Here is a 14,679-nt window from a genome sequence, read left to right on the forward strand (position 1 = left end):
TGCATCCTTATAATTATTATTATTGTATGTAACTGAAAAAAGTTAGTTTTATTAAAATATATTTAACATTAAAATGCAATTACTTTTAAAGAGAAAATATAATATTTTCCCTTAACCTTTTCTTTAAGACAGCACAAACAGTTTAACTGCAATTGAATTATTTGATATGCTATGATATTTTTAATTGCCTGCAAAGCTATCTAGTACACAAAGGGAGTTGCAAGACCATGTAACATGCATGGCTGGATAAACAATTTGGCCTTGAGCAATTTACCAATTCCAGTACCCAAATTATATCATTATTGTGTACACATGCATGTAAACCTGTTTAACATGGTAGCAGCAAATATACAATCAAGTGACATTTATCTGAAGCCTTCATTGTAAAGATGTCCCAAACTGATTGTTGCAATGTAAAAAGTCCAGCATACGCAGAAGAAACAGATGAAAAGTTAAGAGCGTGTAATCAGAACAGGGCCAAAGCAAATGAATCTATGAAGCGGGGAACACTGTACAAACACTCCCGCCTGGCTTTCTCTCAACCGCTCCCTCCACTTCTGTTCCTCATTAACTGTGGTCTTAAATGACTCCTCCACTGCAGCCGGGTCTCTTTCCTTCCTCCTTTCTCCTAGACACTTTCCGAAACCCTTTCATATCAACACAGCCTCCAGTTACTGCCAAGCCGTGCTCATTCAAAGCCCATAAACCAACTTAAATAAACAGGTCACTCAGAGGGGGAGAGACAGAAACAGTGTGAAAGAAAGAGACAAGGTGAAGCATAAATGTGGAAGCAACAGCATCAGTTTCCACCCTATTGGTATCTTAGCAAAACACTTCAGTTTCTCAAGAGTTTCTCTGTTACATGCTGCTTTCATGCCTAAAGAAACAGCTAAACATTGTGGTAGGTAGACACAAAATTTCCCAGGGAAATCTCATTCTGCACTTGTGTGTTTCTTTAACTGTCTTGATATATTGATCCACATATTATGGGTTAGGAAGAGGAAGGAGCTTTCCAGGGAGAAGAAAGAGGGGGGAGTGGATGAATCCATCCTGTGTCCTTCCATTAGCCGGCTCATTCCATGGCCTTCATCACACAAATCCATAAAAGCCGCAATGACAGAGGACACCTCCGTCCATCCGGAAGAGGTATGGGATAAAGGAATGGGGAGGGGGGCTATACAAATGGAAAGGTGGCACGATTCATCTTTAATGGGTTACAGCGACTTAAACCTACACGCTCTAACAGAGATCATTATCCTTTATCAACACTGGCTTTAAGACAGAAGTCTCCAAAATGCATTTTTGTGGAAGACGACGACCAAAAAAGTCAGCTAGACACAACAAAACAAACATGGTTCATTCGCAGAACCTCTCTCCAGGCAAAAACAGCTCTTTTAATATCCGACAGCTCCCTGATTGAGCCAAGATGACAGGGCCGGAACTCGTTTGGCCTCTGGACCACCGACTCGTCGCAGCGCATCAGAAAAGCCTCCACTGAGATGCACAAAATATTTACAGAAAGGAAGCCAGGCGTTGAGCTCTTCAGGCAGGTGGTAGGCCAGAAGGTCAGAATTTGCATTGCAGGGGAGCTTGAAGCATGGAATCCACTAAAGAGGTGTCCACGCATCGGCCATCATTAGAGAGAGGTCTGCTGCTCTGGTCTGCTTTTGATTGGGGGCATCACACTGATATAAAGCAATCTTCAGACAAACAGCCAAACAAATGTATTCCAATGTCACACTGTTCACCTCAAATTTATTCCGTCAAGCAATCGGCGCACTACTAGTCTCGCTCTCTCCCTCTCTCGTGCTCGGTTAAGTGAGCTATGAGTTCATTACACCCCTCTCACTGCTCTTTATGAGGTCATAGTCGCAACACTCGCACGCTCACTAATCCGAGACTGTCAGAAACGGTGAGCAGCAGACCAAAGGAGATCGAGAGAGAGCAGGCGAGCGAGAAAAAGGTCAGCTGGTTCCAATTGACACATCACACGTCCCTGATTCACTGCAAAGGTTACTTCCCACCGAAAGGATGAATTATGCTTTTACAGTTTTATTTGAAGGAACGACAAACAATCTCAATTATGCAAAACAGTAGCATGTGTGATCTAGCACAAAGCTGTGGATGCCGACTGGTCCAAACCTTGGATTAATTACATTCCCAAGTAGGCATTGTGACAACAAAGGTATAAATATGTAAAAAAAAAATTATAATAATACATATCCCTAATGACATTCTTTGAATAATGGGGGTTAAACGGATAGTGGATTTGGACCATGACCCATGATTCGGCAATCATGTGATCAAGAGAGTAATTGTGCTTTTTACAAGTGATTTGCAAAGGTTAAGTTGCAAAATAGAAGTATTTGAAAAACATCCCTCAGGTCATGTGTATAGAAGCATTTTCAATTATTGTAAGATATGACCACAAAAAATAAATGTACAGTTTTATCAGAAAGTAAACACCTATATTGCCTCTTACTGAATAAACTATATTACAGAGTAATATTAAAATCTAAAAGATCAAAAGCAAGCGCATTCCTTCTTAAAGTAGAAAGGGAAATTCACACCTTTTTGTTTGTTTTACTGAAGAAAAGTGCTTGCATTTAATGTGTACGTGTGAATTAGTACAGTATTCACAAAAGCATCTTTATGTATTGCTCACACTAACCAACACAAGCCAGAAGCACGTGCAGAGACAGATATGACCCTATGCATTCCCTAATTCAGTTCTCTACAGTGGGTATTGAGTTTGAACAGTGAGGTGCATATAGAAATGTGTCATAATATTTATATTCGAGTAAAAATAGCTGGTTAGGTCTTAAATTAACATTAAGCATTTTAAATGAATCATTTAACAAAGATTTTTTTATATATAATGCTAATCAAAAAAGGAAAAGGAAATTAAAAAGGAAAGAGGGAGTCAATTATCAAATAACTATTGTGGGTTTTGATATTATTATTATTATTATTAATGTAAAATTAATACTAAATTCATTCAGCAGATTAATTTTGAGTTTATTTAAAGTAAAGGTCTCAGACTTTTCAGCTTGACCCTGTTCTTTCTGATTGAGTCCCCACCCCTAACTCGGTACTGGATACTAGTTCTGGTCAGGATATTGTAGACCTGCATTTTCTGCATGTAAGATTGCACTAGCTTTTTTTTTTTTTGCTCAAAGTACTCCCCAGTGTATTTGTTGTTTCATGTTTTTGTTGTCCTTTATTTTGTATATTTTTATAATGTGTTTTACAATGTATAAATAAAACATTTAAAAAACTGGAATTCCATGTAATCAACGTTAAGGGCAGAACAAATTAATCAGTAATAAATCAGAATGAGTAGTCGAAAAAAAGAAAAATTAAAGGTCTCATACAGTAATATATTATTGTGCAAAGTCTTCTTGAAATACAATAAAAAAAACTATATTTGTCTTTTTTTTTTTTGCTGATCCAAAATATGATCTGATCTGTGCCTCAAAACTGAAATGTGATCTGAACACAAGAGCAATCGAGGGCTTTGAAATCTCAGGTAAGACTATTAAGTTGGCATGAAATAGATACTGCGATTTTCTTCCCTACTGAGATACTCACCGGCCACTTTTTTAGGTACACCTTATTAGTACAGAGTTAGACCCAATTTTGCCTTCAGAACTGCCTTAATCCTTCATAGCATAAATTCAACAAGGTAATTGAAATATTCATCTGAGATTTTGGTCCATATTGACATGATAGCATCACGCAGTTGGCTGCAGATTTGTCGGCTGCACATCCATGATGCAAATTTCCCCATTCCACCACATCCCAAAGTGCTCTATTGGATCGAGACCGCTTTGTAACAAGGCGCGTTATCCTGCTGGATGTAGCCATCAGAAGATGGGTACACTGTGGTCATAAAGGGATGGACATAGGCACCAACCACGCTCAGGTAGGCTATGGCGTTGACACGATGCTCATTAGGTACTAATGGGCCCAAAGTGTGCCAAGAAAACATCCCCCACACCATTACACCACCACCACCAGCCTGAACTGTTGATACAAGGCGAGATGGATCCATGCTTTCATGTTGTTGACGCCAAATTTTGACCCTACCATCCAAATGTCGCAGCAGAAATAGAAACTCATCAGACCAGGCAACGTTTTTCTAATCTTCTATTGTCCAATTTTGGTGAGCCTGTGTGAATTGTAGCCTCAGTTTTCTGTTCTTAGCTGACAGGAGTGGCACCCGATGTGATCTTTTGCTGCTGTTGCCCATCTGCCTCAAGGTTGGACATGTGCATTCAGAGATGCTCTTCTGCATACCTTGGTTGTAACAAGTGGTTATTTGAGTTACTATTGCCTTTTTTATCAGCTTGAACCAGTCTGGCCATTCTCTACTGATCTCTGGCATCAACAGGCATGTGCTAACAGAACTGCCGCTGTCTGGATATTTTCTTTTTTTTTTTCAGACCATTCTCTGTAAACCCTAGAGATGGTTGTGCATGAAAATCACAATAAATCAGCAGCTTCTCAAATACTCAAACCAGCCTGTCTGAAACCTACAACCATTGTCTTGAGCATGTCTACATGCCTAAATTAATTGTGTTGCTGCCATGTGATTGGCTGATTAATTGGCCAGTAAATGTAAATCAGAGTAAAAAAAGTATGACTTTATTATGTCCAAAAGAAATTGACTGATTGACCGTTCCTATGCTTAATAAACTATTTGAACTGTCTATTTTGATTTAATAGCGCAAGGATTTCTGCCCCAGACAGACATGTTTACAAATGACAAACAAGCTCGCTTAAAACCACTATTGCTAATAATGTTTAGAATTGGCCACTGAAATCCACATTTATGTTTAACTTCATAAAAAAAAATAAAAAAAATATTAAAAAAAGCATCAAATCAGTTCAAATTCAGTTTAAGCATTTACAGAATTTCGGGATGTGCAGAGCTCCCTGAAGTTAAGCCCAGCTCATGTTACCGGTAATGAAGAACACTTTCCTCTTCCCGAGTTTTCTATAACAGGAAAAGGCCTTTAACACTATTTCTATTTTAATTATTTATTTTTTTTCAAGATAAAGAGGGGCAGGCAGGATGCCACTGGGCTTTGCTAATTATAAACCTCATCTTTCTGTTGAAAAAGGAAACGGTGGAAAGAGAAAGAGGTCGAGGAGTAACAGTAGCAGAGGATGGAGGGGGGCAAAAAGAAATGATGAAAATGCATATTTTTAAAAAGTGTTTAATCACCTTGGAATGGGCTGGAGGCCTGCTGGGCCAGTGTCAGGTGATCCTCGCTCAGGTGGTACACGGGCTGGTGCTGGTTGATCTCCACGCTGGTGCACACATTGCTGTCTCCATGCAGGAAGAACGTGAAGGAGCAAGACAGGTGTTCTCTGAAAATGATAAAGACAGGTGTTTAAGTTAAGCAGCAGAACGTGCTTCAAAAAAACAAACATGGATTTCTCATCTGATTGGATTGAGTGAGTCAGTTAATCAGCGTCACTGAATTCCCGTGAATCATTTGATGGCCATCTGATGCGATCATTACAGGCCTAAGAATGAATCTGAGTCACTCGTGACTAAAAACAGCACTGTCAATATCTCAAACGCGTGAGAAACATCACACGTCACTGAGATGCAAGCGTTTGCTCTTTGACCTCAAGGATTACACTGTGTTTGACCCTTCTCCTCATGAATATGTATGAGGCTCTTGAATATATGTAAAAGGACAATAACACTTCTTCTACATTAGTCACACTCGGAGCTCTGTAAAGCCTGAGCTCTGTGAAAATCAGTTCAAACTACGCCAGCTTTCTAATATGTGCTTAAAATCCTTCGTTCCATGGCGCATTAGAGTTGCTCTGCTGATCTGGAATCATCACAGGCATTAAAGCATCTTAAAGCAAAAGTACTCCATTGGCAAATTTACTAAACCAGAAAAACCTCTTGTATTTCCATGAAACGCCACTACATTATGCTTTAAAAAGAAGCGTTTGTAAAATAAGTGCGAGTGAATTAATAAGGCTTGCTGCAGTAATTGTTGCAATTACTTTTTTGCTCATACTTAAGTTCAAGGGATTGTTCGGCTCGCTAACAATAAGCATTATTAACATCATTTCCTCATACAATGTTTGTGCCACAGTCATGGATGACTTCATGAATCACACAGAGTAAAAGAAAACATGCAATCAATATCTTGGCAACAAGAAATAATAAAAATATGAATTTAAAAGTGGGCAATATGACCGAAATCTCAAATTAATTAATAATAATATATCATGATTTAGAACCAATCCAAGAAATTCTTCCATTTAGATGCTTATATTTACATTTTAGTTACATTTTTCTTAGAAATGTGCTCATTCATATGTGATCATTTCTCACTTTATTTAGAACTTCAGGACAAATGTTTGAATTAAAAATGTAGAAATATAAAATAAATATTAATAAAACAAATTTTTTTTAAAAAACTATTGATTACAGATCCAACATGAAAATTCAAAACATTGCTAAATAAAAAACTAAGTGTAAACATTGCAATTTTCTCACAAAGCTGTTCAAATTCTAGCCATGTTTCAATCTGCATCCCTATAATGGTGTGTAATATTTCATTCATATAAATTATGAAAAAGTACTACCATTAAAAAATAAAGCATTTGACAACATGAAATAAACAGTAAAACACATACATACGTAATATGTAAAATTATACACTTTTTATTTTATCCAAACGATATACAGTTAAAGTCTGAATCATTTTTCCCCAATTTCTGTTTAACGGAGAGAAGGTTTTTTTCCCCAACAAATTTCTAAACATAACAGTTTTAATAACTCATTTCAAATAATTGTTTTTTTATCTTTGCCATGATGACAGTTAGGTCTGTGCGATTAATCAAAATAGAATCACAATTTGAAATGTTTTGATCAGCTAATCGCAACGGGCCATGATATGAAATATATTTGTATTTAATTTCCCCATGCCCAGAGCAAATGCATGACTACCGTCTGTGTGTGATAGTCTTACTAGCAATTGAGTGAGCACAATTGAGTGATAAGTGTCTTGTTAAAAAGTCAACTGAAAGTATTGCCAGTGACACTCAATCTAGTAGCAAGCAACAGCAAAGTACAGTTTCAGAGTTTCAGCCATGTTAGTTTGCTGAGTGTTCTGTATTTTTAGAATTATTATTATTATTTTTGTTTGTATAATAGGCTATACAATCTACCTATTTGGAGTTCAACCTGTTTACAGAAGGGTAGGTTTTATTTGTGTTTACTGTTTGCTCTAGAGAAAAATTTGTGTTTCATTTCTAAACAAAAAATTTAATGTTTGAGTAAGTTATATCTTTTAGCTACTTTTTAACTAATACTCACTGCGTTTTAGCAGTAAGAAGCTATGATACAGGTTATTAAGCTGAAGCTTGACTATAAGATTAAACTGCAAATCAAAATGGCAATGTCTGTCAAAAAAAAATAAATAAATAAAAAAATAAAACTAAATATTGCATTAGATATTTTCCCCAAATTGCACAGTCCTAATCACAGTACATCATTTTTTACTAGATATTTTATAAGATACTAGTATTCAGCTTATAGGGCTTAATTAGGTTAACTTGGTTAATTAGGGTAAATAGGTAAGTCATTGTATAAGTGTTTTTTTTTCTGTAGACAACAAATATATAGCTTAAGGGGCTGATGAAATTGACCTTAAAATGCTTTTTTTTATTTTGTTGTAGCCTAAATAAAACAAATAAGACCTTCTCCAGAAAAAAAAATATATCATCAAATTTTTCAATACTGTGAAAATTTCTTTGCTCTGTTAAACATTTATTGGGAAATATTTAAAAAATGACTAAATATACAAATAATTAAATCACAGGAGGGCTAATCATTTTGAATTCAACTCTATACATCATATTGCACAGCCCTGTATGCATTTCAGACTTTTTGTCTGCAACCACTTAGAACATCTTAGCACCTTCCCAAGCACTTATTCAGGATATAAGAGAAAGAGTTTACAGAAGCATCTCAAGTTCAGCATTAGTGACAGGCTTTATAATGACGGTCATAAACCCGAAGAACGTGTCTCCAGAATCAAAGGCAGCGTGCCATCAAATGTGGATACCTGCCAAACATCTGCATTTAAACAATGAGACCTAGAAAAGACGGTCAGGCCACTAAACCACACAGAGACAGCGATTTGCAACTACGTCACACGCCACACTGACCTCATGCTCTACTACAGGCTCTTGGTCAAGATATGACAACAGACTGCCTCCTGTAGAGATATCAGTGCAACTACACTCTGTTCCATTATTTCAGCCGCACACAGGTCTTAAAAGTTCAACAACGGCGTGCACAAAAGAAGGCTCTCTGAGAGAGCTCAATACTGCTGCACCATCACATTTGATCACATGATCGGCACACACATCGCGCTCAATAACAGCATGCTCCTGAAGTTCTCTATTCAGCTGCAGACAGAGCGATTAGTGTGTGCATCACTGACCAAGCCCAAAACAAAAACATGACCTGTTCCTTTCTCGAGTTCACTCCAGCCCAGTCCAAAGTTAACACTCTCTAAATGAAACTTTCAAAAAACTAATATTTATGTAAGATTCTCCTTGTGGCATGTAAAAAGACCATCAAAAATTGGATTAAAGACCCCATTTGGATTGTACAGTTTAGTTTGAGATTATTGAAGAAATCATGGCAAGTAAAAACTTGCACACGTTGAAGAATAAAAAAAAAATTCAGAAAAGACTGGAAAAAGTGATTGATGTATAAAGAAACTACAGAAATGCCCAGCCAGGCAAATTGTATTGTATTGTTATAGAAATGGTAACTTCAATCATTTGGCTTTGTTGTTATTCATGTTAAATTGTATTAGTTTTTTGTCCTTTGCATAGTTCTTTGCACTAAGATGTGTGTATACAGTTGTATACAGCAGTCAGAATTATTAGCAGAATTATTATTATATGCTGCTCTCTGTGAACACAGAAGGAAAATGACCAGAAAGAGCACGTTCAGGTCTAGAATGCACTGGCATGAGATGTCTTCTCCAGCCAATCACAACACTCAGACGCGATTACATCCATGCCATTTATCAAAATATATGTCTTTAAATCCTTCTCAAGACACATTTACCTGCTGCCAGTTAGTCAGATAAAGTTTCTAGTTCCTTACTAGTGTCAACTGTGGAAAAAATGATTGATAAAATGCTTACGATAAAGCGATGTGAGTTTACCTGCACTCTCCGTTCACCTGCGTGACAGAAATGAAGGAGCACTCCTGTCAGTCAGATTTGAGTGGTCTACAACACAGGTAGACTTTCATTTAAAAAAGTATCTCAAGCTGCAGCACCACATACTCTGCACATTTCAACATGTGAAAGTGTTCCTTCATTTCATTAGCATTTGTAATGTAGTCAAATGTGTAAATAAAGCGGTTTTTAGCTGCGGTTAGCACTTCTGCCTTCGGTTGGTAGCAATTCTTTTCTATAGCTATTTGGTCTGTCTTGGACAAAAGCAGCTGCATGAATGCTAACGTTTTGATTAAAAGTGAAATTGTCAACCGCGTGACTCCCTTTATGTTAACAAATACAAGCGCATGTCATTTCTATTTAATTGCAGAGAGACCGCCTCTGGAGTCATTCAAAACAAATGTATGAAAGCATTTAGGTTTACCTGTAAAATATAATGATGACGAAACAAGTTGTGGTGGGTTATTCGGGATGTGGTGGGTTTCTTAGGTTATTAAAGGTGTTTTCTGTCACTACTTGTTTAGCCTGCATTAATGCATTCAGTGCAAGCTGCACGATTAATCACTAAAAGATTATGATCTCAACAACCACGCGACAAATTGTAAACAATGGTGATTTGCATACGTTTATTAATCCTAACAGATTCAGTCTTTAGTCTTTTTAGTTTTGAAGTTATAAACAGTCAAATAACACAGAAGTACTAGGATAACAGTTTATAGTTTAGATAAAACAACAGATTTTTATGGTAAAGATTAAAATCACCATCATGTGCATTTAACAAAACTCAAAAATAAAAATTGTAGGCAACAATTACACTCTTTAACCAATAGGTGGTTCAATCAACGATATGCCACTGAAAAAGTCTTCAAAAACTGCACATCTAGCAATAAAACAAAGTTTTATGTGTAAATAACCGAGTCATTTATTCAAAATAAGACTAAATATTAATTAAAATACATTTTATACTAAATATACACTTTATACATTTAGCGTTGTCAGCAACAGTAGTAGTAACACAGGACTGAAGATTTTAGTTTATTTTCAATCAGTTGATTATTTTTTCATTTTATTTTTAATAAAATTACAGGCTCTAAGTTCTGTCTGTTAAAAACAAATGTTTCTTGCCATACTGTTTTTGTAATAAATGTAAGGCACATTACATTTGTCTCCTCCCCTTTTATAGCTGATACGAAAAATGGTCCGATCTGTGACTGGAAAACTATAATGTGATCCAAACTGTGAGATTTACGATCAATTACACCACTAACAGGCATCACTGTGTGAAAGGCACTTATAATTTAATCTTTATATTTCTGAGACAGGATATAAGCAGCTGTGATTTCAGAATGATGTCAGAGAGGGGGGGGGGGGGGGGCATACCCACAATGAATTCCAATAAATGTAGTTAATTCTGATTTGCATAAAAACTTAAGCAGCACAACAGTTTTTTTCCAACATTGCTAGCACCAGATAATAAAAACATTAACATACAATTACAATTTATTGAATTGTAATATTCCACAACATCACTGCTGATAAGTGAATTTAGTCCAATAAACTGAGGAAATTGAATTCAAATGCATAAAAAGTGTGACCAATCAACTTGAACAGTTTTGAAAACAATATAATGGTCTGAGTCAAAAGAGGCCAAAAAAAAAAAAAAACACGACCTACTGTTTGAAAAGCTAGCTAATCATCATGATTGCACATATTCTTAAAAGCAAGGAAGAAAAAAAGGAAAGGTAAAAGGTCATAAAAAGGTAACACGATCCTGTTGAGTTTGGAGGGAAAAAATAAGCAGAAAGAAAGAGCACTAACAAATTAAAAACAGCTTGTAGTGGAAAAAAAGCATGAAGATGAAAAAAAAAAATGAAAGAGGTTACATTCCACAGTTGTAGTATTGGTCTGTTACTTGCTTCCTGCAAGCAGTGACTCTGGTCAGGGCGTAGCAAAGCCTTACTACAAAACCCACAAACACACTTCACATCTCAACGTCTTCACACACAACGCACACACAGATGCAAGCAAACAGGTGGCGTGTCTGTGGCAGAGCTGTCTATAAAACTTTCGTCCAAGCATCTAGCATGCATTACATTTAACAGTCACTCAACATCTTCAAAGGCCCAGTGGCATACAAGTATGTGTTTAAACGGTTAACTATTGTAATAAAAAAAACAGAACTATTAAATACTTAAAAGTGAAAAAAATAGAAAGACAAGAATCTAAATACTACAATGTAATAGAAATAATTATAAAATAGCACTATTTTTATAATTGTAAAGAAAAAAAACATTGAGAAAATCTTATAAACATTTATCATTCTCACACATTTTTATTTTAGGATCAAGCATCCCCTTAGCACGCATGCTGCATGCGTCTAAACCACATGACAAACTGTCTGTTTTCCATCACCTGACCAATAGCAGCAGCGAGATCAGGTGATCAACTAGACGAACATGTCGTTAAACACCCTCTCCCCAACCCAAACCCTGGAAGATGTCAGCCACTGTACTGAAGTGCATTACTAACAGCAGCGTGTTTACCACAAATAGAGAACTGAGACTCTGTGAAAAACCTTCAGATTAAAGCAGTCGACCACAGAGCAACGACAGTTAACACACAAACATACACGCTCTATTGAATCTATCAAAGATCCTCCAAACAAAGCCTTTACGCACACAGAGAGAGAGCGAGAGGGAGGACACTCTCACACTCATTCATAAAGTGTGGCCTTTAAACGAAGCGCTCAGAGTCAATAACGCAACTTAAAAAGCCTCTAGACTCGACGACTAGAGCTTGCAATCGGCACACTTTAACTGTTTGCCTCGTCATAACAGCTGAACAAACCCGGCGAGACGGTTCTCAAACAAAACGTTTGTTAGTCAACAGTCACTTATGCTAATTAAATGTTTATTGATCTTATGTAACAGGCTTTCACTAAATACAAAGCCAACGTTCCGACTAAAAGCGGACCTGATTGGCTGCACGCCTCAGAGACTCTCAAACTTGACAAAGATTATCACTACTGCTGCACATGGAAGGGTTTTGAATTACGCTTTAATGTAAAACTTGCTGTAAAAATAACACAACAGCTCCCTAGACACTGCTTTTGAATTGTTCAAGGTGAAGTGTTTAATTTCAAGACTATGACAAGCTGGGTTTCTTTTAAAAGAGGAATTGGTAGAGGAGATCATTTTCTGAGCAATTTTGGATGCAAGTTGATCTAGGTCTAGTCTATAATGGGCCATTTCGCCCTGACTTTCTCAATATACGGCCCATAAATTCTCACAAAATTTCAAGTTTAATCAACATGCTTTTTGAAAATACTGGGAGGTGCCAGACCGGAGACCCTGGAACGTCTCCACAGATTGTAAATCTATCCACACTCTGCACACACTCCTTAAAGCCAACATAGGAGCTTTTGATGAGTCAAGGCCAGAGTATAGGGAGCATCGAAGAAAAACAGGAATAGAAATGGAGAAAGAGTTGACATTTCAAGAATGGCCTCTGATGTCTATGAGAAGCGTGTAGCGGCGACGAGTTAGTGTGTGTGAGAGTGGAGAACAGGAATGGGAAGTCAGGGAGTAGGAGTTCTGGAATGTCAGGAATCTCACATTCGTCTGGTGGATACGAGCACAGAAAGTTGCGGAGAGGAGCTGTAGTCAGGGTTCTAGATTTACAGCAATTTTCTGGATCTGCCCTGAACAGTCCAGATTTACTACTTAGTGTATATGTGAAGCGACCCAAGGGAGGAGAAATGGTTATCAGAGGAGTCAATGATAAAAATCACTTGCACATCCCTTTGAAGATTCAAAATTAAACAAGAACAAATTGTGAACATGGGAGGACACTGGAGTCACAATGCTCCATTCCCATGCACAATGCAGTGACAGAAAAGGCAAAATTTGGGGAAATAGTGCTGAATGTATTTAACAGGGTTTCTGTGGTTAATACAGTATGTTCCATTCTAAAATATCCAATACATAATATATAGACGATATTCCTAAAACATAAATATCTAGAGAGCAGACAAGATGCTGCATTACCAACACTGACAATACAAATTCCTACTGACTGACTACATTTTACAAACATTATATTGAGGGCATGATTACCTAAACTCCAATCCACTAGAATATGGAATGTAGCATTTAAAGTGTTCTTTACACATGCATTAATGTGTTTTAGGGCTGTACGATATTGGAAAAATCTGACATTGCGATATTTAGTTTTTCTGCAATGTATATTGCGATTAACAGTACCTTGTTATACTTGGAAAAAATATTTGATCACACTTTATTTTAAAGTTTTAAAGTTCTTAGCAAATCATTTAACTTCTAATTTGCTCTTTAGTAGTTTAGGTATTGGGTAGGATTAGGGAATAAGTTCATACATAACATGTGCTTTATAAGCATTAATAAGCAACTAGTAAATAGTGAGAATTGGCTCCTAAAGTGTTAGCGAATGTATTCATTTTGATTGACTGGGATGATTCTGTAGGGGAATGAATTATGCATAGCATGTAATAAACAAACTATAAGCATAGATAAATGCAACAAAGCAAATAGTGCATGCACTATGGTTTTGTATATGCGAATGTAAAAATTACACTGCAAAGTCAACTTAAAATTGCATATGTTTGCGATGTAACTATTGTGGATGAACACATAGCGATATCGATGCTAAAATTATATATTATGAAGCCCTAATGTGTTTAACATATTATTCAAACATTTCCACTCCGTAAATTACGAAAAATATCAATTCTTATTTTGTGTGAAATTAAAGAGCTAAATCAAGATTAGATGCATTTCAGTGTGTATGGAAAAAATCAGCTTCATTTAAAAAGAAAAAATTCAGACCAACGCCTAATATATTTTTTCTTATTTTAAGCATAAACTTTATCTTTAAATGAAGATAAAGATTTTATCTTTAAATAAAGATTTTATCTTTAAATATCAGATCAAGTAAAAGCACCTTGATTTAAGGTTTCAATATCTGAAAACATGACCTCTTTATCATAATTATTTGAACAATTCTGTCTTCGATTATGAAGATAAAGTTTTTTTTTGTATGTGGCCGTGAAATCCCTTATGTTGTTATTCTTTATATACACGTCACTGAATTGGATTGTTTTTAATGATTGAGAATTTAATTAATGACGTAATGTGATTGACAATTGAAAATGAGCATGGATGGAGGAAACAGTTTCACACATTAAGGCATTGAGCTAAAACGCTCAAAATGCTTGTGGTTACATTTCCCAAAGAATGTGAAATAAAAAACATAACTCAATTACTTAACGAATGCGAATCACAACCTTTTCAGTTATTCAGTTCATAAGATTAACGCAACAAAATCAAACAAAGCAGGAGAGCATTGCTTACTTCACTACTTAACTTGCAATCTGAAAACATGACAAAAACTCACATAATAATTT

General features: G+C 36.3%; 1 protein-coding gene across 4 annotated transcripts in view; it reads right to left on the bottom strand.

Annotated features, from left to right (window-relative positions):
• Positions 1-14,679, bottom strand: part of med13a (mediator complex subunit 13a) — an 89,133-nt gene that overhangs the window by 39,876 nt on the left and 34,578 nt on the right. For all 4 annotated transcript variants that reach the window (XR_015500174.1, XM_087268696.1, XM_087268697.1 and 1 more), the window contains 1 exon segment: positions 5,231-5,376. Coding sequence is in view for 3 of the 4 variants with exons in the window: in XM_087268696.1 (XP_087124822.1) it covers positions 5,231-5,376 (146 nt within the window). In the remaining variant the exon portion in view is untranslated.

The sequence above is a fragment of the Danio rerio genome, chromosome 10 (genome assembly GCF_052040795.2).
Source record: "Danio rerio strain M-AB ecotype USA chromosome 10, GRCz13ab, whole genome shotgun sequence".
NCBI classification, from domain to species: Eukaryota; Metazoa; Chordata; class Actinopteri; order Cypriniformes; family Danionidae; genus Danio; species Danio rerio.